This window comes from Rattus norvegicus, chromosome X (genome assembly GCF_021556685.1).
Source record: "Rattus norvegicus strain SHRSP/BbbUtx chromosome X, alternate assembly SHRSP_T2T, whole genome shotgun sequence".
Lineage (NCBI taxonomy): Eukaryota > Metazoa > Chordata > Mammalia > Rodentia > Muridae > Rattus > Rattus norvegicus.
The window spans coordinates 110,568,752-110,592,328 of record NC_141554.1 but is presented as its reverse complement, the minus strand read 5'-3'; the positions used below and the strand labels follow the sequence as shown (position 1 = coordinate 110,592,328).

The following is a 23,577-nucleotide window of genomic DNA, read 5'->3' as shown; positions in this document are numbered from 1 at the left end:
ATCTTTGTGGAAATTATGTGAGTGTCTGCCATGATTTGGCATAGTAAGAAAGCAGAAAGTTGTGAGAGAATGACATCTTGGCTTCCCACCTTTGAAACCAAGGCTCAAATTCCTTTACCAAGTCAAATTCACCTGGAAGATGTAGGCACACATAACAACTGGGTATGAAGCACAAAATAATAGAGGAGGGGTGTCTAGGAGGCTGTATTTTAAAGTGACTGGAAAGCTCTCTTTTAACATACTGAGGAAAATCATTGGTATAAGAAGCATAAGTGAGAGGCAAAAATAACTTTAAAAAGCACGAACTTTCTATTGTTGGAATTAATTCTTTTATGAATGTGTGTCCACTGAGGGCAGCTATCATTCCCCCAAAGTCTGTTCTGTCTGAATTAACAGCAACAGGATCAATTCTGAAAGTATCTTCTAGCAGTTCAATCTTCTAATCCATGACAGTCATTGATTAATGGATGTTTTGCAAATGTCTGAGAATGAGAAATAAAGTAGAGAAATGATTTTTCACCATATGTAATTTTGTGCCACCAACTAGGGAGAAATACTATGTAGATACTCCCTTAAAACCTGAATACTATGTAAAATTTTATATCGTACAAATGACTTTACATTATTTTATTTTATACTGTAGCTACCTGTCTAGAAACCTGAAGAAGGAGTCTAGCACCTTCCAATATGAACTTAAGTCCCTTAAGTGCCCTTGAAGTTGAGGTAGTGTGTATCTCTGAATCATTTAGATAATAACCGTAAGTATCATTTATACTTTATACATATATGCATGAAGTAACCGTTGGAAACTTTTTTCTCCCTTATAAATAGATTTCTCAAGATACATCCCAAACAAATCAGGAGTGGTTTATAGATATCTGGTCCTACTAATATATTGGAAAGAAAAAAGAAGTCATGCCTGCAATTCAAACACTCAAGAGGCAGAAATCATGTCAGGCCCAGTGTGGACTACTTAAAGAGTTCAGAGACACATGGATTGCGATAGTGAGAAGTCTCAGAAGCATAGGTTTAGTTATATAGCTACTGTTAGAAATATTTGCCTAGCATGTGCAAGGCAGAAGCTTCATCTTCAGCATTGCAGTAATATAGTAATAGTAATCATCATCATCATCAACATCATCACCATCATCACCATCAGCATCATCAACATCATCAACATCATCATACATATTTTGGTTCTCACAATACACATCATGCAAATTTCAAATGATATCATAGTTTAATGAAATAATGATTTATTGCTTTTCATATGAATAATTATTCTGGTTTCATAATTTAGAAAAATCACTTGATCTCCCTTGGTTTACTTACTCTTTGTGACATTTAGAAAGAGTTGAGTAATTCTGATATATTGAACTGACTCAAGTATGTAATGAATAGATTCCTCCCTTTGGGCTCTTGTGTATCTGTTCATGTGTGTGTGCAGATGCAGCCAGTGTAGACAAAACCACTTATGTGTGCATATCTGGCAGCCAAAGATCATTTCCAGTTATTTTTAGCACTCTTGACCTTAATTTTTAAGATGGTGACTTTCAATGAACCTGAATTTTGCATGTTGGAGTAGAACTTCATGACATATGACAGTATATGTCCTCAATACCCCTAACATTGATGTTTATGCGGATGCTAGGATTCAGAATTCAAGACCTCCTGATTGTGTGACTGACAGTTTATTACCTAAGAAGCCCTTAATGACCCATTTTAAATATTTACCACATTGAAGTAAATAGAGGCCAGGCTGTCGTTTTAAAATTTTACCATTGTGGTAACTTTTAATTATTTCTAAGAAATGTAGTGTTTGTGTTTACAAATATATGTAAGAATATTGACCAATCCTTTGAAATACATGAGATTCTGACACATATCAGTTGATGTATGCTGCCTGGTTGGTGGCCCTGTGTTTGAGAGATCCCGGAGGTCTAGGTTGGTTGAGATTGCTGGTCCTCCTATGCAGTTGACCTCCTCCAAAACTTCTTCCAGGTTTTCTCTAATTTAACCAAAGTGGTCCCCAGCTTCTGTCCATTGGTTGGGTACTAATATCTCCACCTGACTCTTTTGGCTGCTTGTAGAGCCTTTCAGAGGACAGCCATACTAGGCTCCTGTTTGCAAGCACACCAAAACAGTAACAGTTTTAAGCTTTGGAGCCTCCCTTTGAGATGGATCTGAAGTTGGGCCAGTCACTGAACCTTCTTTTCATCAGTCTCTTCTCCGTATTTGTCCCTTCAGTTCTTTTAGACAGGAACAATTCTGGGTCAGAGTTTTTGACTGTGGGATGGGAACCCCATCTCTCCACTTGATGTACTGTCTTTCTACTGGAGGTGGACTCTACAAGTTCCATCTCCCCACTGTTGGGCATTTCATTTAAGGTCCCTCTCTTTGAGTCCTGAGAGACTCACCTCCTAGGTCTCTGTCACATTCTAGAAGGTCCCCCTACCTCCAACCTCCTACCTCGTGAGGTTGCCTGTTTCCATTCTTTCTGCTGGCCCTCAGGGCTTCATACTGGTTTACACACCTCAATACCTGATCATGTTCCCTTTTCCCCCTCCCTGTCTGCTTTCCCACCCTGAGCTCCCATGATTTCTTTTTTCTCCCTCCCAATTAATCTCTTAAAAAAACTTTTGCTTTCAACTCCTATATTGCATTAAGTTTTACCTTCTGCTTTCAGCTTCTATAGAGGCTTTTCCAATGGTCTCTTAGGAGACCTACTACAATTTTAGTAGAAGCAGATATATTAGGGAAATTGCTTTATTGTTTGTTTGATTTTTGTCATTTCAAAACAGGGGCTCACAATTCCTGGAATTCACTCTGAAGACCAGGCTAACCACAAACTCAAGGAAATCCTCTGGCCTCTGCCTCCCAAGTCCTGGGTAAAGTCATGTGCAGTAATGCCTGGCTGGAAAAATCAATTCCTGATGAAGATTAAGACTGATTATATACACAGAGAAAGTTTGTTCCAGTAGCACATAGCACTGCCATTAAATATGAATTTAAATAGCCTGAAAAACCAAATAATTCTAGATGAAACTAGAAAAGATAGAAAAAGAATCTTTTATACCAGGTGTGACTCATCTAAAGAACTATTAGATGTTAGAAACGACTGAGGTAATTAAATTTGCTTTAACTGTTCTACTGTTCCGAACTTTTCTATTATGCCTTAAACCCTCAGGTCTTCTCTTTGAATGTATGACATAGAAACTAAACTTTCCTTTGTCTACTTTCTACATGATTCTTTATGGCTAGTTTTAGGAGATAGAAAGCTTCCAAGAAGAAATAGTCCCATCCATAACGGTGCATTTTCAAATTTACCTTTAATAAATATTAGATGGCTGATCTCAACTTTTTGAGTTATAATTTGTTTATAGACTTTCAAATCTTCTAGAAGCTTCTACAGTATGCAAGGTATGGATTTGTGTTCTATAACAAAAAGAGTATGTAAGGAAGATGTTACCCAAGAGAAATACATTTCAGGTATTGTATATTGCCTCTATGTTTTAATATTTTGTTACTAAAAGCAGTAGTATAAATTATAATGCAATGATAGTATTTCTTGGGAAAATATTAAATGCTTTCTTTTTCATCTGTTGAGGAAATTATTAGCATTTGTATAGTAAAGGTTTATTTCTTAAATATAAAGTTAAACTTAGCTGTCAGAGAAAGAAAATAAACAGAAAGAAGGAAAATATTGGATTTGCACATTCTTGGTGTACATTCTTTTTTCTGTTTATATTTTGAGCATTATCCCAGACAGCTTCAGCTGCACAAGCTTGTTATGGGAGCAGTAGTTTTCCTACTATTCTGTTAAGAATGTGTTTATCATCTCAAAGTGTATGGTTATTCAGTTAAGATTAATCTTCTCTCAGCATTATAATGCGAATACAATTTAGCAACAACCCAAACTGTCATCACTATGTCAGCAAAAGTGTATGTAAATTTCTAGAACCTTGTGGATGACTAATGGATTACACTATAGCAGAAAGGAAGTTGAGATTTTTATTTTCCTCTAGAGGCACAACAAAATATCTTTACTGATACCAAATCTATGTATTAAAAATAATTTATTTTTACTGAAAATATTGCTTATTAAATTACCTTTAGGAATAGTCAGAACTGAAAACAGACTCCTTACAATTATTCCAAACCGTGTTTCTAAAGCTACCTGGAAATTCATGCTCAATATTTCTCATAAAATTTCCTTTTTGCATAATGAGAGTGTGAGCTTTTCTTCTGGGGATTGAGGAAATGAATTGAAAATGCTGTAGACAGCCAAATTTTTCTTCATTTTAATAGTAGTATAACACCGCCCAACAAACTATATTTATTTCAGTGGCCACTGTCAGTGATGAGTTTCTTGAAAACATTTTTTTGTCAGATGTATAAACAATGCATGTGCTAGAACAGCTGGGCTGGATACTTCATTTCCAAGATAGTTTCTTCATTTACATGTCTGATGCCTTGATACTCACTGGGCATTTTCCTTCCACATGATTGATGTCATACCCATGTGGCTTGAGAGAGTTTCATATAATATAGTGGTTTTACAGTTAATCAAGAGATGGAGAGGAGGCTGCAAGTTTCTCACAACCTAGTTCTTAGAATCTCAAGACTTCCTTTATGCCAAACTTTGTAAGACAAGCTCATCCCTGAGGCCAACCAAGAGCTGGGAGATGGAAAAAAAACCACAATCATATGGTAGGATCAGCAGAAACACGTATGTTTATCTTTACTCCAGCATTGCCTCAGATATTAAAAGAATGTATTTAGCAGAGCCACATTTGATAAAGTACTTAGGTATTTGGATTGGTCTGCTGCATTCTTTGGGAACTTCTAAAATTTTTCTTCTATCTTGAGTATGTCTGAAGCAGAATATGCTTGAGGATAAACTTTAGAATCTGGTGTAACATAATTTCTAGAGGTTTTCATTATTACCAAAGTGTTGACCTTGACATTAAAATCTGAAATTCAGTATGCTTTGTCTGAACAAGTATTCCAACATATACTAAAGTATCATATCAACACAACCGTACTATGTTGAAGTTTTAAATTTCCTCAGCCATAAATGGAGGCATCCAATAAACCATTATCTTTCTCTATTTCTTTTTTTCCTGTAGTGATATTTTTCAAGTGTTTATCATTATGACTACGAATCTCCCATTAAGATCAGGAGCTGATGTTTACAACATTTATAGTAATGTCTTTACTATTGGGGAATATGAGGAACTTACAAAATAATCTCTTATTCGAGGAAATGGTGCTAGATAAATAAAACCATTTCAAATTACTGAACACTGTGCTTGCTGAAATGCAGAAGGTCTAGTGACCAATTTTATTTTACATTTAAAACAATATAGTTACTCCAATGTCTTGTACAAACAGCTTTGCTTGGATGAAAAATTGGGCAATTTTCTATCTTTCTGTTAATAATATTTGTTTTCAGAATAAAAATTTGGCTTTGTATCTAATGTAAATCAGAATCAAATAGGTGTAATAATTGTATAAGGTGGTAATTTGGTAGACTGTTATTATGTGTTGAAATACTTATTCAAACTAAGAAAATAAACTGTACATGTTAGAAATAACCCATGGGAAACTACAATTGGTGAAATTGAGTAGGATATATCCCTTAAGGGCCTGTTTCCTTATTTTGAGCAGTTTAATTAAATTTCCCTCTTGATGTATATGTAAATAATGGCAGAAAAAGTAAAGATCTTCCCACAGTCATAAACAAAATTCACTCAAGTTCTTTTTGAAGTATTTCTACATATTTTATTTTCTCTGCTTTTTATATATATTATCTTATAAAATAATATGACCTCTAGAACCCCCAATATAAACTACCAATATAGGATCATTAAGTGCCATTATGAAACCACCGAGAAACCTCAGAGCATGTTGGCATATTTGCATACTAGTTTAAATGGAAAAGTGTAAAACTAGTTGGGTAGAAATGATGTCAGTGCATCTATATTTTCAATTTCCTTTAATAAAATCTAATGATTTCAAAGATAGTATGGAAAAAGTTCAAAGAATTATAGTCTGATATTTCCATATTTATTAATCAGCTACCAGTTCCAAAACAACAAATTTACTATATCTCATCTTTTGGTTAAAACAGCCGGAACTTATGTACCCATGTTGTTAGCATTTAAAAACTGCATTTTAGAGTAGGGAACAAAATCTTAGGAACATAATTTTCTTTCTCCTCTTTTGAAGATTGAATAAACCTCTCTAAATCCAAGTTTGGTTGGAAAAATCAAAATGGGAGTAAAAAATTTCCCATAAAGATGAATATTGGGTTTAATTAATCCTTCTTGGCTGTATAATTGGTAGGCACCATCATGGTCATAAATAGCAAAGATCATGTATTTTCTAAAATGTACTCAGTTCTATTTGGTTTTTGTTTTTAATTGAAAACCTTGAGAGTATTAAGATTAAACTGAAGATGAAAGAAAGCTCACAAATATTAAATAATATAGTTTATATTAAAGACCACACTCTGTCAGAGAACGAACGAGGCCTACCATTTACTCTTATAGTTCTTGAATTTATGAGGATTGCAGGAAAGCTAAACACACACACACACACACACACACACACACACACACACACACACCCTTTTATTTTCTTATTTAAGATTGTAAAAAGGCAGTAGTATGAGTCAACTTGTTACTTACCCTGACATCATATAATTCATAAATATTCAGGTCCTTAAAATGCCTTTTAAATAGCACTGGATTGTGTTCTTGGAAATAATATTATCAAATCCTTTTAAAGGCTGCATTGTGCAGTGTCTTTTATGAAGTGCTTACTCTCCAGAAGTTAATGGTCTCCAAATAAGAATTTTTGGCTGACATGTATGAAAATATTTCTGTACCAATCACCAATGCAAGACGACCATGAATCTATGAATCACAGAATTAAAAAGCTCTGTTGTATAGCACACTTAATACACAGTATAGCAAATTAGTATTACCATTCCTTGATGCAATACAAACTCATTTTCTTAAACTGCTATTGTACTGAATGCCAGGGTTATAAATGAGCAGAACACAAACTGATTCACATGTAATATCACTGGCAATAAACCTTTCCTGGTTCGTGCAATTTTTCCCATCTGTTAACAGAGAACAAGTTTAGGATCTATTATTATTCCCAGAAGGAGACTTACCCAGCTGGACATCTATAACACTTGGCTGATTTTCCATGGGGAACAATGGCTTGGGAGGCTTGTCTGTGAGTAAAGCTAGAAGAGAAAATGAAAGAAAGTAATGGAAAAATTGAGACAAATTATAGGGTAAAGAATATTCTACCATGTATAATATTTAATGTTCTTAGATTCAGTGGTGTGTAAACATTTATTAGACAGTGTTTGTACTTGGGTACAATATCCATTTCCCAGGAATTTTAGAACAAAATTGATTCACTTAAATTTGGCTAACTCCATTGCTTTATTTTTCAGTAAGTTCAAACAAATAGACTATTTATTTTTGGATGTATTTTTATAAGCTTCTATATATCAAGAAGTGTAGGGCCCGCAGCAGCTCTCTGCTCCCAAACCCCGTGGGAGAGAGACCTCACCGCCTGATCAGGTGGGCACTCCTGAGGCTGCAGAGCGGAGGAGACCACCAACACTGCCCACCCCTGCCCACATCCCTGGCCCAAGAGGCAACTGTATAAGGCCTCTGGGTTCCCGTAGGGGAGGGCCCAGGAGCGGCAGGATCCCTGCGCCTGAGACACCGCCAGAACCTGAAGGAAACAAACCGGATAAACAGTTCTCTGCACCCAAATCCCGTGGGAGGGAGAGCTAAACATTCAGAGAGGCGGACACGCCTGGGAAACCAGAAGAGACTGCACTCTGTGCACATCCAGACGCCAGAGGAAAACACCAAACGCCATCTGGAACCCTGGTGCACGGAGGCTCCCGGAAAGAGCGGCACAGATCTTCCCGGTTGCTGCCGCCGCGGAGAGGACTTAGGCAGTACCCCACGAGCAAACTTGAGCCTTGGAACCACAGGTAGGACCAACTTTTCCCCTGCAAGAAACCTGCCTGGTGAACTCAAGACACAGGCCCACAGGAACAGCTGAAGACCTGTAGAGAGGAAAAACTACACGCCCGAAAGCAGAACACTCTGTCCCCATAACTGGCTGAAAGAAAACAGGAAAACAGGTCTACAGCACTCCTGACACACAGGCTTATAGGACAGTCTAGCCACGGTCAGAAATAGCAGAACAAAGTAACACTAGAGATAATCTGATGGCGAGAGGCAAGCGCAGGAACCCAAGCAACAGAAACCAAGACTACATGGCATCATCGGAACCCAATTCTCCCACCAAAGCAAACACTGAATATCCAAACACACCAGAAAAGCAAGATCTAGTTTCAAAATCATATTTGATCATGATGCGGGAGGACTTCAAGAAAGACATAAAGAACTCCCTTAGAGAACAAGTAGAAGCCTACAGAGAGGAATCACAAAAATCCCTGAAAGAATTCCAGGAAAACACAATCAAACAGTTGAAGGAATTAAAAATGGAAATAGAAGCAATCAAGAAAGAACACATGGAAACAACCCTGGACATAGAAAATCAAAAGAAAAGACAAGGAGCTGTAGATACAAGCTTCACCAACAGAATACAAGAGATGGAAGAGAGAATCTCGGGAGCAGAAGATTCCATAGAAATCATTGACTCAACTGTCAAAGATAATGTAAAGCAGAAAAAGCTACTGGTCCAAAACATACAGGAAATCCAGGACTCAATGAGAAGATCAAACCTAAGGATAATAGGTATAGAAGAGAGTGAAGACTCCCAGCTCAAAGGACCAGTAAATATCTTCAACAAAATCATAGAAGAAAACTTCCCTAACCTAAAAAAAGAGATACCCATAGACATACAAGAAGCCTACAGAACTCCAAATAGATTGGACCAGAAAAGAAACACCTCCCGTCACATAATTGTCAAAACACCAAACGCACAAAATAAAGAAAGAATATTAAAAGCAGTAAGGGAAAAAGGTCAAGTAACATATAAAGGCAGACCTATCAGAATCACACCAGACTTTTCGCCAGAAACTATGAAGGCCAGAAGATCCTGGACAGATGTCATACAGACCCTAAGAGAACACAAATGCCAGCCCAGGTTACTGTATCCTGCAAAACTCTCAATTAACATAGATGGAGAAACCAAGATATTCCATGACAAAACCAAATTTACACAATATCTTTCTACAAATCCAGCACTACAAAGGATAATAAAGGGTAAACCCCAACATAAGGAGGCAAGCTATACCCTAGAAGAAGCAAGAAACTAATCGTCTTGGCAACAAAACAAGGAGAATGAAAGCACACAAACATAACCTCACATCCAAATATGAATATAACAGGAAGCAATAATCACTATTCCTTAATATCTCTCAATATCAATGGCCTCAACTCCCCAATAAAAAGACATAGATTAACAAACTGGATACGCAACGAGGACCCTGCATTCTGCTGCCTACAGGAAACACACCTCAGAGACAAAGACAGACACTACCTCAGAGTGAAAGGCTGGAAAACAACTTTCCAAGCAAATGGTCAGAAGAAGCAAGCTGGAGTAGCCATTCTAATATCAAATAAAATCAATTTTCAATTAAAAGTCATCAAAAAAGATAAGGAAGGACACTTCATATTCATCAAAGGAAAAATCCACCAAGATGAACTCTCAATCCTCATCTTCGATTGGTTTATATACAAGTGTGCAATTTCTAGGCTTGAAAGTAAAATGATGCTATCTGGTGCTGGATAGAGGAGCCTTATTTTTTATTATGGCAGCTTGCTATTTTTGTAATATGGTGATTTGGTTGAACACATTAAAGTACAGTAGTAACTGATCTCCCCCTCTTCCTGGATGAGTGAGGAGATGATTAAATGTTGATGTCAGCATCCATGAGCATATTCAGATGAGCTTCTGCTTCTGTTGAAAAGGATGCTGTGTTTGATTGTGGTCCGAAGCTTTGAAGCACTACTTGGCATCTCCTTCCTTGGAGGTCTCACTGTTTAAACATAACAGATTTGATAGCTTGTTGGTAAGGTGAGGTCCAGCTTGTCTCCACTAGGTCATCTTCATGTGAATCCGGTGGTTATACGGTTTTGTTCTAGGGATATTTCATTTTTTTAATAACGGTTTTAGCTGACATTCATGGAGAGAATGAATCCTTAGAAGTGTGCCACTAGTGAAAGGAAATCCTGTCTAGAGTATGTTTCTTTACAAAGCGGTGTCACACCATCCTTTGGGCCCTCTGCTGGAAAAGTAGAATCAAGTCTCAAATAATGCCTTTTAAATTGTATCCTCTAGTATTATAGATGTAGGACAGTACTGTATCATACCTCTGTGGATGTAAAATAGCTTGTACCTGCTTTATGATACGTAGTAGTGACCGTGCTTTATCAGAGCTGTTTTTAATGATGTTGCTCAGAATGTTTTCTTTCCAGATGATGATTGAGAAGCTAATTTAAAAAAATGGTGCCAGGTACCACAAGAGTAACAGAACTGTGCTGTTTTCTCGGGTTTTGTTTTTTTACTTTTTTTTTTTAATGGAGTGTGCTGGATGTCTCTACAGTTTTGTTCAGATGACTGCAGAACCTAGAAAAGCTGTTGCTGCTGTTGATGCATAACACACTGCTATTATTGGTCTTTTTATATAAATATAAATATATATATACAGATATATAATTTGAATTTTTTGAAACTTTACCTGTGCTGTCAACTTTCGAAAAAAGTATCCCCGTTTACTGTGTTGAGTTGGCACTGTACAGAAATTAACAGCCATATTGGTCTAGAAATGTTGAACTTAAGTTTTTTCCATTTGTACAGGGGTAACACACTGTATTAAATATGTAAGGTCTTATATACGTGGGTTTGATTACAAAAACTAATAAAGTATTCTCTAAATAAAAAAAAAAGAAGTGTATTTTTTGAAAGTAAAATCAGAGAAACATCAAATTTTCATATTTGCCTTCTGGCACTAAATAGTCTTAATGAATTGTAGGGGAGATTCTCAGTAGCAAAAGGCTTCTAAGAGTCCAAGTCATACCCATTGTGGGCTTTAATCTTCTGTGATAAAAGAAAGGACCAATAGATTCTTTAGTGACTGATTTTAAAAGTCAGCATCTTTCATTTGCCAAGGCATATGTTTGGAGTTAACAGACAAGGAAATAAAATACTATTCTTTGCTCTCAATTTATAATCTAGCACAAAATAAAAAGAGAACAAACCATGATATAATCTAATGAAAGGTTGTAGTATATCTCTTACACAGTAAGACATATATACATACATGACTTAGAGAAAAGAGTCAATGCTCAGTGAAAGAGGCAGGAGAGATTTTTCTGAAGTGACCTCGATGTCTATGTGAAATGGAATGAATGAAAATAAATGGAAAAGCAGAGTGTAAAGAAGAAATGAAAGGAAACTTGACAACACAGTCCATAGCATCGTGATAAGAGATATCAAGAATGATGTTCATACAGAAGAACGGTCTGGTGAGAAGGGATTGGATGGGTGATATGGAAATCCAATTTCTCCTGACAGGAACAATAAAAATTGGAAGTGACTGTACATAGCTAGCGAAGAGTGAAATTCTTAAGGATCACAGGAAATCTGCAAACAGATTTGGATATGCTGTAGTAGGCTAACGTGTCCTTGGTGATTCTTGGAATAAAACAATGACTCAAAGGTAGAGAGTGATTAATTCGGTATATGAAATGTGCCAGGGGAGAACACAAGTAGGTAAGAAAATACAATACTATAGTTACTGCAGGACAAACAATGAGTGAGACCAGGATGCAGTCTGGAAAAAGAAAGAAGAAACAATCCAGGTAGAAGAAAGTAACTAGAGGACTTGGAGTACATAAAGATAATGTCATATATACTGTTGTCATAGAGACAACCTTATTTCACTTTGTTATTCATATCCTGAATTCATTTCAATACTTACTGTACTGCTAAAGCTATTCAACCATATTTTCCCACTTTAAAATGTTTTATAGATCTTTATAATACACAAGAGGCTTAGCACTGGGCTAGGTTATAAAAGATAATTGTTAAAACATCATTAATTGACTTTTTAGGAAATCCCTGTTGATAAAAGAGGAGTATATCTCAAATTTACATGTCTAGAAGAGAAAGTGGTATGTTGGTTCAGAATGTATAAGGTTATAGAAATACAAAATTTTGTTGATATTCTCAAAAATAATTGTTGACAATCAAAAATATACCAGAAATATATGTAGAAAATATATTTGTTTGGCATAAGCTCTATCTTGCGATCGAAAATAGAAAAATATTAGTGAATTAATTGCATTTTCAGTGAATCTTCCTTGATAGCCAACAACATATATATTGCTCTTACAAATTTAACTTTTTAAAAACCAAATAGATTTGTGGATAATTTACACAGACCTCAATATCTATAGTATTATCTTTATAATGTATTCTTTCCAGTCAATTTTAATACTATGATTTTTAATTATTTTTAGAATATAAAGAATAAAAGCTTAAATATCTGAATTCAAAATCCAATCACATAAGACACTCAGGAAAATATATAAAATATGAATATATGGGCTATTTTGATATATATATATATATATATATATATATATATACATACATACATACAGTGGTTTCCACTAAGATGAGAAATTGGTTAGCTGAAGAATAGTAGGCAATATGAGAAATGCAGAATGGGTACCCTGCAAAAACATTCAAGTGATATTATACAGACTGAGCAAGAATCTATTCAGGAATACACATATACAAATATGCATAGATACACATATATGAATGTAACAAAATTTAATACAAAAGAGGGCATCAATTCTAAGAAGAGCAATGAATGTCAATGGATGGATTTAGAAGAAAAGGGAAAGGGGAATGATGTAATTATAGTATGACCTTAAAAATAATACCCGAAAGGATAAACAGAAAGATTCTAAGAGCCATAAAATTAGAGATTTTTTCTATGATATTGTGTGCCTACTATACAATTTAGAAAATATCTTCATTAATCCAAAGTTTTATCTTGTCACACTTTCAAAATTATCTGATAATAAATTTGAGGATGTATATGTGGGATCTCAACTTTCTTTTTCTTTATGCCATTACCATGCTACTAGTACTATTATAGGTAAAATTTCTGATAAGTTTTGACCTCAGTGGATAAAATAATTCAGATTTTGTTTCACCTTTCAATACCTTAATTATATTATATATCAAGATTTAATAAAATTAAGAAAATCAGAAACTACATAGTGTCCAATTTAAAAATTAACAGTTAATACTATTGATATACTGAGTAAATCTATATTATAGTGATAATAATAAAAATAATTACATTGGAGAGAATTAACCTGGTTTAGATTGGCTAACAAGTTACAGAATGTCTGTTTTAAGTCATTATAGTTTTCATGAACAGAACCTGCATGTCCACAGAAACAAAAATCTATTTAACCTTGAAAAAATAAAATAAATAATATACTTGCAATAATATACATGATGTATGCTTTCAAAACATGGTTGAAATGAAGTAAATCACAGAAAATTTACATCTCATTTATATGAAAAAGTATTTTTTATTTCCTTGTAGAATTATTGTTACTTTTCCTTATATATCCAAATCATAGACACAGGGGTTCCCTCGAGAGTGTTCTTAATCTTATTTGCAAATTCACAATTAATTGAGTATAATGACAGAAAGGGAATGGAAGGAATGTTATTTCATGTACAGAGATGATGAACTGCTCAAGTCTCAGAAGAATATGAATCTAGGGACATTGTTGGCTCCTAGACATACCCTCAACATGTTCTCCAGAGATATTTAGTCCACTTTCACAGTTAAATATCAATTACTAGAGTCATATTCATTTATATTAAGGATAATTTTAAATATCTTACACATATCTGTTCATAATATTCAAAAGGCTTTAAACACACTAGCATATGTGGTTTATGTAGTGTCCTGGAATTATAAAAGAGGCAGTTCAAATTTTAGTCAATTTAGACACAAAACTCAAAGAAGTTTACAAGGTTTCATTTAGTGTGACCTTATGACCAACATCCTCCATTTGCAGGAATAGTAGGAGGACAGATATGTTGTAGGTAGGAGATAGGTGAAATAGCTGAGAACATGCACAAAAATTTCTAGCCTTTTTGAATCCATAGTAATTAAACTGTGATTCCTGGGCTAATCAAGTGGTTTCATGGCAATCAGTCAGCTGAATGATGATTGCTTTAGGAATTCTCACACATATACAACTTTCGACCCAAAACCCATGAGAAGGAGGAAATGAAATTGCGTTTGGAGTCCAACAGTTCCCTGTAGGACATGTAAGTGTGGAATCACATTTAATTCTAGTATCATTGCTCAGGCCTGGGAGTTGCCAGAATTACAGAGTATGTATGACAATAACCCAGCCTCTGAGCCATTCATCGAGATCTTGACCATCAGCTCAGAGATAAACCTATGAGCACCACACATAATGGTAGCATTTAGAGATTAGCTAAAATTCATGATAACATGGTCAGGACAGCTCATTTGTTTCTCTACCTTCCTCCCTCCCTCCATCACTGTCTTCTTTCCATCTTTTCCTTCCTCTTTCCCTCCGTCTTTCCGTGTGTCTTCTCTTCTCTTCGATTCTCTTTTCTTCTTTCTTTTTCTTTCTCTTTTCCTCTCTGTGTGTGTGTGTGTGTGTGTGTGTGTGTGTCCGTCTGTCTGTCTGTCTGTCTGTCTCTGACTCTATTTCTTGAGTTTCTTCTCAAACTCACAATTACTACTTAGGAAATGAAAACAGGATCTATTGATGCCAATCCTCCTGAACAGCTGAGTAGACATTTAGAATTTTATCCGACAACTCATCCAACTAACTCATCCTAGGCCTTGAGAGGGACTAATTTTGGTGTGGCTAAATGGTACCTTGTGATTGAAAGAATGGAAACGAGGGCTTCAGTTTAACACACATGATTCGGTCTGTATTCCCTCCTCTGCACTTCCATCAGTAGCTGTTTATCGGCTTGTGTTTAATTGTCCTTAACTATAATTGCTCTAACAAGACACTGGACTTAATGTGCTAGTGAAGATGCTAGAGCTACTGTCTGCTGTTCCCTAAGTGAGATTGCATGTGCTTGACACTAACACTCTTGAGGACTATACTCAAATTAACTCTTTTCTATTGAAAGCAATAGTTTATACCATGCACCTCCAGATCATTCAGTGTAGACGGAAAGATGTGACAACTCCATGCACTTAGTGAAAAGATATGAGTAGCATTATTTATTGAATGAGGTGAATCAGTTGATTACATTGCCTACACACTTTACACTATTGTTACAATTTTTTATTGTCTTCTTCTGATTTTCATTTGTCTACTTAATTAGATTTCCTAAGAGATCATGTAGAATAGAGTGAACGGCAGCCATTAATTTCTGTGAATGATGCCATTTTGGAATAAGTTTGTTAAGGTCAATCAACTAGACTACCCCCACAAAGCCTATTCCATACCGCAGCCTCAAAGTCACATACTGAAATCACTATTTTCAAAAGTACTTGAAATCACATACCAAAACGGCTATTTTTATTGTAACATTTAGCTGTTCATACCTAAAAATATCTTGTACATTTACTGGAGGATAAAATCTAAACTTTTCACAGAGGAACATAAATCATGGCAACTATAATATAGTCTTTAAAATGGTCTTGAATTTTTACTTACTTTTAAACTTACCAAACCCACATATCAAACTCATTTCCTCACCCCCCACATTAGCATGCTACATTAGTCTCTAAAACGATACCTTGACCCAAATTCTCCCCCACCAAGCTTATAGTTACTAAAGTTATCATTCATACTAGTTACTAAAGCAATTATGTGGTTGTTTAAATAGGAATGTCCCCATAGAGTCATCTAGTTGAATGCTTGGTCATGAGAAAGTGGTGCTACTTAGGAGGGATTATAAAAGGTTTGGCCTTATTGGAGTAGGCACGGTCTTGTTAGAGAAAGTGTCTTATTAGGGCTAGGCTCAAGCCAGGCCCAGCGTCTCACTCTATTTCTGCTTCCTACAGGTCCAGATATAGAACACTAAACTCCTCCTTCAGCAGCACGTATACCTGCATGACACCATGCTTCCTGGAACACTGAAAATGAACTAAATCTTGGAAACTGTAAGGAAGCCCACATTAAATGCTTTCCTTTATAAGAGTTGCCATGGTCATGACATCTCTTCATAGCAATAAAGTGTTCTCACTAAGACAGATCATTTATTTAGCATCTTCTGTTATGTGTTATTCTAAGCCATTTTGTATTATATTTGAAAAATAACTTGCACATAAGTTCCTGCTGATTTGATTCCCAAAGAATCAATCTGAGAAGGTTTATCTGGTATCAACATGTCCACAATTCTCTCCATAATACTTCCAACTTCTATTGTGAAACCTACCTAACCTCCAACAAAATCTTCCCTGGTAACCACAGAAGCTAATTTTTTTCTTATCTTAAATCCCAAAGTGTTTCCAAGTTCTTTGAACTATTCAGCTGGCAAATAGGAATCATTGCCTTGAATATAAACTAATATAAACTAATCCTCATTTTATTTGGGTATGCCAAATCATCCCAACTGGAGTTTTAATCTCCTAGATGATGAGGTTCATGCCTCCAATAAGTCAGCATATAAAGTAATATTTGACCTTGTAGAATAAACAAACATAATCTCTAAATTAACTTTCACTTGAAAATAGGGCTTCCCACAGGCCCCTGTGATTGCAAGGAACACAATTTTTGCTGATTACAGTAACAGGAGAACTTATCACAGGGAGCTCTTAAGGATGGCTGGGAAATCTAGTGGCGTAGGTCTCGGAATGAACGAAATTAGACTAGATATACACAAAAGGAGGGCTAAACAATAGTTTCAGACTATCTACACAATTGGATTAAACTGGTTTTTATACCTTTTCAAATGTGTTCCTCTTTATTGTGTTTTACTTTTTTGTTATGTCTCACTTTGGTCAAAATTTAAAAACCTGAAGTAAGAGTAGTCAAGCTTTGCACTTTTATTATAATGAAGTAGACATGACTGTCATGGGGGAAAGAAGAATCCTCTACAAGCAGGCTTGGTCAACTTCCACATTATTACCACTTACTGCTAAACCAGTGGTTCTCAACCTGTGAGTTACAACTTCTTTGGGAATTAAATGACCTAAGATCATCAGAAAACACATATATTCATTATGATTCAGAACTAGCAAAATTACAGTTATGAAGTGGCAACAAAAATAATTTTATGGTTGGAGGTCACTACAACATGAGAACCTGAATGGTCACAGCATTAGGAAGACTGAGAAACACTGGTTGACAATTATTCATCTTAAAGGAGTGTTCTGTGATTGCTGGATGCATAAGATGTCAGTAAAACCTATCATGTTGATAGTTAAAAATTGGCTAAAGGAGAACAAAATCATCCTTTGATAATAATCCCCAACCAAATAGGAAATAGAGGCTGCTACAAGAAATGAAAGTGAAAACTAGGTGGCCAGGTCACAGTATGGGTATGTTTCATTAATTTCATTGTCAACAATATTTCTACATCAATCCCACAGTCCTTCCTCCATCACTCTTCTTCTTCCCCTCTGAGAAGGTTCCATGGGTATCCCTCCACCCTGGCACTTACTGTCTCTGTGACAAGGCAGCCCAGCTAATAGAACATATTCCATGGACATGCAACAGCTTTTGGGATAGCCTCTGCTCTAGTTGTTCAGGACCCACATGAAGACCAACCTACACATCTGCTAAATATGTGCATGGAGGCCTAGTTCCATCCAGCCTGTGAATGTTCTTTGGTTGATGATTCAGACACCAAGAGCCCAAGGGTCCAGGTTCGTTGACTCTGATGATCTTCCTGTGGAATTTTTATCCCCTTAGGGGCCTATAATACTTCCCCAAACTCTTCTATGAGTCCCCAAGCTCCACCAACTGTTTGGCTGTGGGTGTCTGTATTTGTCGGAGGCAGCTGCTGAGTACAGCCTCTCAGAGGAAAACCTGTTCCTGTCTACAAGAGACCAGCATCACTCAGGTGAAATCTGGGTAGTGTTTTCTACGAACACAAAGAAGCTATGTTTCAGAGATAATCAAGGTTGTACTTTATTCTTCAGTTGGATTTGATAATCTATAAGAAACACCCAGATTGTATTGGCTTTGAAGGCATGAAGGTGTCAATGAGAGCAGCTGAGTCTTGGCACGGATGTAAAGCCAAGAAATGCCTTTTTTTTTTCCTATTCAATTTTAAATTTATTGTTAGCTCATTTTTTATTATTTTTTCTTCCATTTTTATTAAATTGGGTATTTCTTATTTACATTTCAAATGTTATTCCCTTTGCTGGTTTCCTGTCCATCAGCCCCCTAACCCCTCCTTCTCCCCTTCTATTTAGGCATTCCCATCCCCATCCACCCCTCATTACTGATCCCACAACAATCCCGTACACTGGGGGTCCAGCTTTGGCAGGACCCAGGATTTCCCCTTCCACTGGTGCCCCAAAAAGGCTATTCACTGCTGCCTAAGAAGCTGAAGCCCAAGGTCAGTCTTTGGGTAGTGGTTTAGTTAATGAAAGCTCTGGTTGGTTGGCATTGTTGTTCTTATCAGCTCTTTCAGTCCTATCTCTAATTCCTCCAAGGGTGGTCCCATTCTCAGTTCAGTGGTTTGCTACTAGCATTCACCTCTGTATTTTTTTTTTTATTAACTTGAGTATTTCTTATATACATTTCAAGTGTTATTCCCTTTCCCGGTTTCCGGGCAAACATCCCCCTCCCCCCTCCCCTTCCTTATGGGTGTTCCCCTCCCAACCCTCCCCCCATTGCCGCCCTCCCCCCATAGTCTAGTTCACTGGGGGTTCAGTCTTAGCAGGACCCAGGGCTTCCCCTTCCACTGGTGCTCTTACTAGGATATTCATTGCTACCTATGGGGTCAGAGTCCAGGGTCAGTCCATGTGTAGTATTTAGGTAGTGGCTTAGTCCCTGGAAGCTCTGGTTGCTTGACATTGTTGTACTTTTGGGGTCTCGAGCCCCTTCAAGCTCTTCCAGTTCTTTCTCTGATTCCTTCAATAGGGGACCTATTCTCAGTTCAGTGGTTTGCTGCTGGCATTCGCCTCTATATTTGCTGTATTCTGGCTGTGTCTCTCAGGAGCGATCTACATCCGGCTCCTGTCGGTCTGCACTTCTTTGCTTCATCCATCTTGTCTAATTGGGTGGCTGTATATGTATGGGCCACATGTGGGGCAGGCTCTGAATGGGTGTTCCTTCAGTCTCTGTTTTAATCTTTGCCTCTCCCTTCCCTGCCAAGGGTATTCTTTTTCCTCATTTAAAGAAGGAGTGAAGCATTCACATTTTGATCATCCGTCTTGAGTTTCGTTTGTTCTAGGGATCTAGGGTAATTCAAGCATTTGGGCTAAAAGCCACTTATCAATGAGTGCATACCATGTATGTCTTTCTGTGATTGGGTTAGCTCACTCAGGATGATATTTTCCAGTTCCAACCATTTGCCTACGAATTTCATAAAGTCGTTGTTTTTGATAGCTGAGTAATAATTCCATTGTGTAGATGTACCACATTTTCTGTATCCATTCCTCTGTTGAAGGGCATCTGGGTTCTTTCCATTTTCTGGCTATTATAAATAAGGCTGCGATGAACATAGTGGAGCACGTGTCTCCTTTATATGTTGAGGCATCTTTTGGGTATATACCCAAGAGAGGTATAGCTGGATCCTCAGGCAGTTCAATGTCCAATTTTCTGAGGAACCTCCAGACTGATTTCCAGAATGGTTTTACCAGTCTGCAATCCCACCAACAATGGAGGAGTGTTCCCAAGAAATGCCTTTAATGAAGGTACAGCTTCAGTTGCAATTGATGGCCCAGGACTAAAGGGGTCATGTAAAAAAGTTGAGGCTTGGCCCTGTGAACAGAGCCTATTAGAGGCTATTGGTGAAGCCTAGATGCAGTGGAAGACTCCATTAAGTTAAAGATGCCAGTACCATGGAATGGCCGCCAAGAACAGCAGCAGCAGTGGAGTGGAGTCAACCAGAGTCTAGAGTGCCACAGAGGGCAGAGCTGAAGAAGTGACACAAGCCATTTGGAGGAGTCCAGAGATCATATGTGGACCTCAGACAGACATTAGAACAAGAGGCTGTAAATTCAAAATTTCCATGGATACCCTAAGATGTCAGAGGTGTAAAATACTTCTCTAGGAAAGCAGCAAACAGGGAGTGGAATAAGCCAAAGAGAAAGAATTGTGTTGTAGTCAGCAAAGCTGAAAGGATTTGGATATTTGAATTGCACTCTGACCTGAGACATGGAGATGCAGAGTTTGGAGTTTGCTGAGCTGGTTTTTCTGTCTTGCTTTCCTCCAGTACTTCCTTACCATAATGTTCCAGAATGGTAATGGATATCCTGCATGATGTTCGAAGTATGTGGTCTGTTTTTTTTTTTTTTAATTTTGATTTCATAGAGGAATACAGTTAAGAGAAAGCATGAATCTCAGACGAGACTTTGAAATTGGGACTTTTAGTATTATTGAGAATGTTACAGACTAGGAGACTTTTGAGATGGGATTAAATATATTTTCATTATGCTATGGCATGATATGGTCTCCAAAGATTCATGTATTTGAAGAAGCCTATGGGGACCGAGGAGTGGAATGTGGTAATTTGAATAAGATTGGTCCAGGGAGTGGTACTACTAGGGGCTATGGCCTTCTTAGAATAGGCGTGGCCTTATTGAATGAAGTGTGTCACTGTGGGGGTGGGCTTTGAGATTCCCCTCTTAGCTGCCTGAAGATAGTCTGCTTCTTCTGTATGAAAATGTACAACTCTTACCTCCTCCAGTAACATGACTTCCTGAACACTATCATGCTTCCTGCCATGATGATAATGGGCTGAACCTTAGACTCTGTAAGCCAGACCCAATTAAATGTTGTCCTTTATAAGAAAGAAAAATAGCCATGAAATTTCATGCTTTGTTTTCAATTCATCTTGTTATTACCTCTTTCAAATATCTACTCTGGCAGTTAATTTTTATAATTATTTTCAACTTCCCAAACTATTGTATACCCTGCTTTATTTGTAAGAGCAGACAAAATGATACGAACTGCTTATTAAGTCCACTTACAAAAATGGATGTTTCAGTTAAATAAAAGTCTCTGCAGTGAAATGATCAGTGATTTTCATAATTGTTTAGAGTTTGCCAAACCATTCAGTTACTTATGTCACACACTTCACTATCCCCCATTAAAAATTCTCTTTACTATTTAACTTATGGATAAAAATGGTTCTTATCTTTTATATGTGTATTAGAAAGACAAACTTGTTAATGAACCACTAATAGTGAAGCAGATATTTCGAAGACTTAAGTATTTTGAGAATCACATTCTTGTTGCACAAAAAAAAAAATCCCTGACACAATTTAACATCACTGCAAGCATTTACATAGTTTTCCACCAGAGAACATAAAGTTGGTCATCACATTTTAATAAACAAATGATCCTTTAACAGGGAGATGACACATGACGTGCTCCTGGAGAAGTAAGATGCAATTTAGACATTGCCTCTTTACTCCTCAGAGCCTCCCTGGCAACTGCCTCAGAGCCTGTGTCCTTTCTTGCAACTCGGAAGATGTGCCCTGAGGGTAGTGAATGGTCAGGACTGCTGTGAAGTTGCCCTGAGATGACCTTTTCTCTAGATCCCATATTTATTTCCACTAATATTTGAGTTTGAGCAATGCATAAGCTTGAGGAAAGATTTAGCACAAAAGTAGGGCAATTTCTTCTCAATGCTATTTGACACAGGGTCTTTCTCTGGAGAGAAGATTGTTTATTCAGCACAAATCTACTCAGATATAAAGCAACTTCTTCAAACTTGAAAAGAAAACAACCTTGGGGAGAAATGGAAATTTAAACAGAGGTTGGGATGGTAGACCCTACCATTTTCTTTCACAATATATTTTTTTCCTGCTTTTGCCTTTTCTTTTGTGGGTAATATATGTGCCTTCTTTCTCTAAAATAATACTCTCAGGATTTTTATATTGCTGATGTCAAAGAAATTCCATGGTTGTTATTAAAGAAATTAATAAGATAGTATATGTTCTATTTCTACAGACTCTGGGATGTAGTTAGAATTAAAATAAATATGAAAAGTTAAAAATTGGAGTTGGGACATTTTATACCTTGCATTAAGATTATCATTTTCTTTTACGGTTGCTGGTCTGTGAAGTTCAAGAATTTCCCTCAGATTAAATGTGTAAGAATATAAGACACTCAAAGATATGTAATTTGAGCAGTAGACCAACCATTAAAGTTTTGACAGATGAAGAAATGGAATGCCAGAAAAGAAATGGATATGTTCAGCATCTTGTTGCACATTAGTCCTAAAAGAATTAAAAACCAAGATTTTAAAAGTCCAATATTTTCATCACTGCACAATGGCTAACCTTCATTAAGCATAGATGTAAAAATCAGCTACCTTTTACATTTATTTTCTCATTAAATACTCACATCATATAAAGCAAGGTTTATGATTATCAATACTTGAAAAATAAGAAAAAAGTATGCTCTCTGAGATTAAATTATTTGCCCAAAGTCATACAGCTAGTAAATACACTATAGCTCTAGGTCACAGATCTAGCTTACCATTGAGTTCAAACTGGTAACCATTATGCTACACTGTCACCATTATTCATTGTTCTTAGTTTTAAGACTGGTTCTTTGGTTTTAAATTTTTAAATATAGCTTATTAGAGCCCGATGTGGCAGAATACACTTGTAATTGCATTATAATTGAGACAGAACAGTCTCTACTTTGAAGCTATCGTGAAATATGGAGTGAGTTCCAAGCAAGCTGTGTCTATACAGTGACACCCTGTCTTTAAAAAATCGCCATATATGCCATGGAATTAATTGGGTTGTTTATGGTATTTTAGTTTTCTACTATAGTTCCCACTGGATTAAAACAAAGGTAAGGCTGGGCTCTATAAACTTCACCTAGGAATGAGCTTTATTCCTTTTCCTTTTCTAGATTCCATACACTGACTACTGTAAATGTGTCAATTTTATTTCCTTAGAGTCAGGGATGAGGTGAGAGCCACACCCAAGCTTTATGAGTACATGGCTTGGGCTGAGTCTAGATTGTTTCTATCTTACTATACCTAGGCCTAGGCTTGGAAGTTTCTAGTCTCAATTCAAACTAATCTTCTGCAAACCTGGACCTTGAAGGCTTCAGCTTCCAACTTCTGTCTGCTAACCTAGGCCTAGAATGTTTCACTCTCCAAGACTTACAGCTAAACAAAGTCACTCTTTCTAGCTCTTTCTAAACTCTGGCTAGTTATGCAAACTTAGATGTTCTTGCTCAAACTCCTCTCCGAGTTGACTGATTCAAACTGGCTTCTCTTGGCTTCTGACTCAATAGCTCTACTTGAAAAGAAAAGACTGCCTCTGAACTCCACAAAGTGATCTGGTCTGAACTGAACTGAACTGAACTGAACTGAACTGAA

The 23,577-nt window shown here is 36.7% G+C and overlaps 1 protein-coding gene across 2 annotated transcripts in view; it reads right to left on the bottom strand.

Moving 5' to 3' along the window:
• Il1rapl2 (interleukin 1 receptor accessory protein-like 2) overlaps nucleotides 1-23,577 on the bottom strand; it is a 1,310,993-nt gene that overhangs the window by 340,545 nt on the left and 946,871 nt on the right. For both annotated transcript variants that reach the window (NM_001166342.3, XM_087599348.1), the window contains 1 exon segment: nucleotides 7,187-7,261. In NM_001166342.3, the coding sequence (NP_001159814.1) occupies nucleotides 7,187-7,261 (75 nt within the window).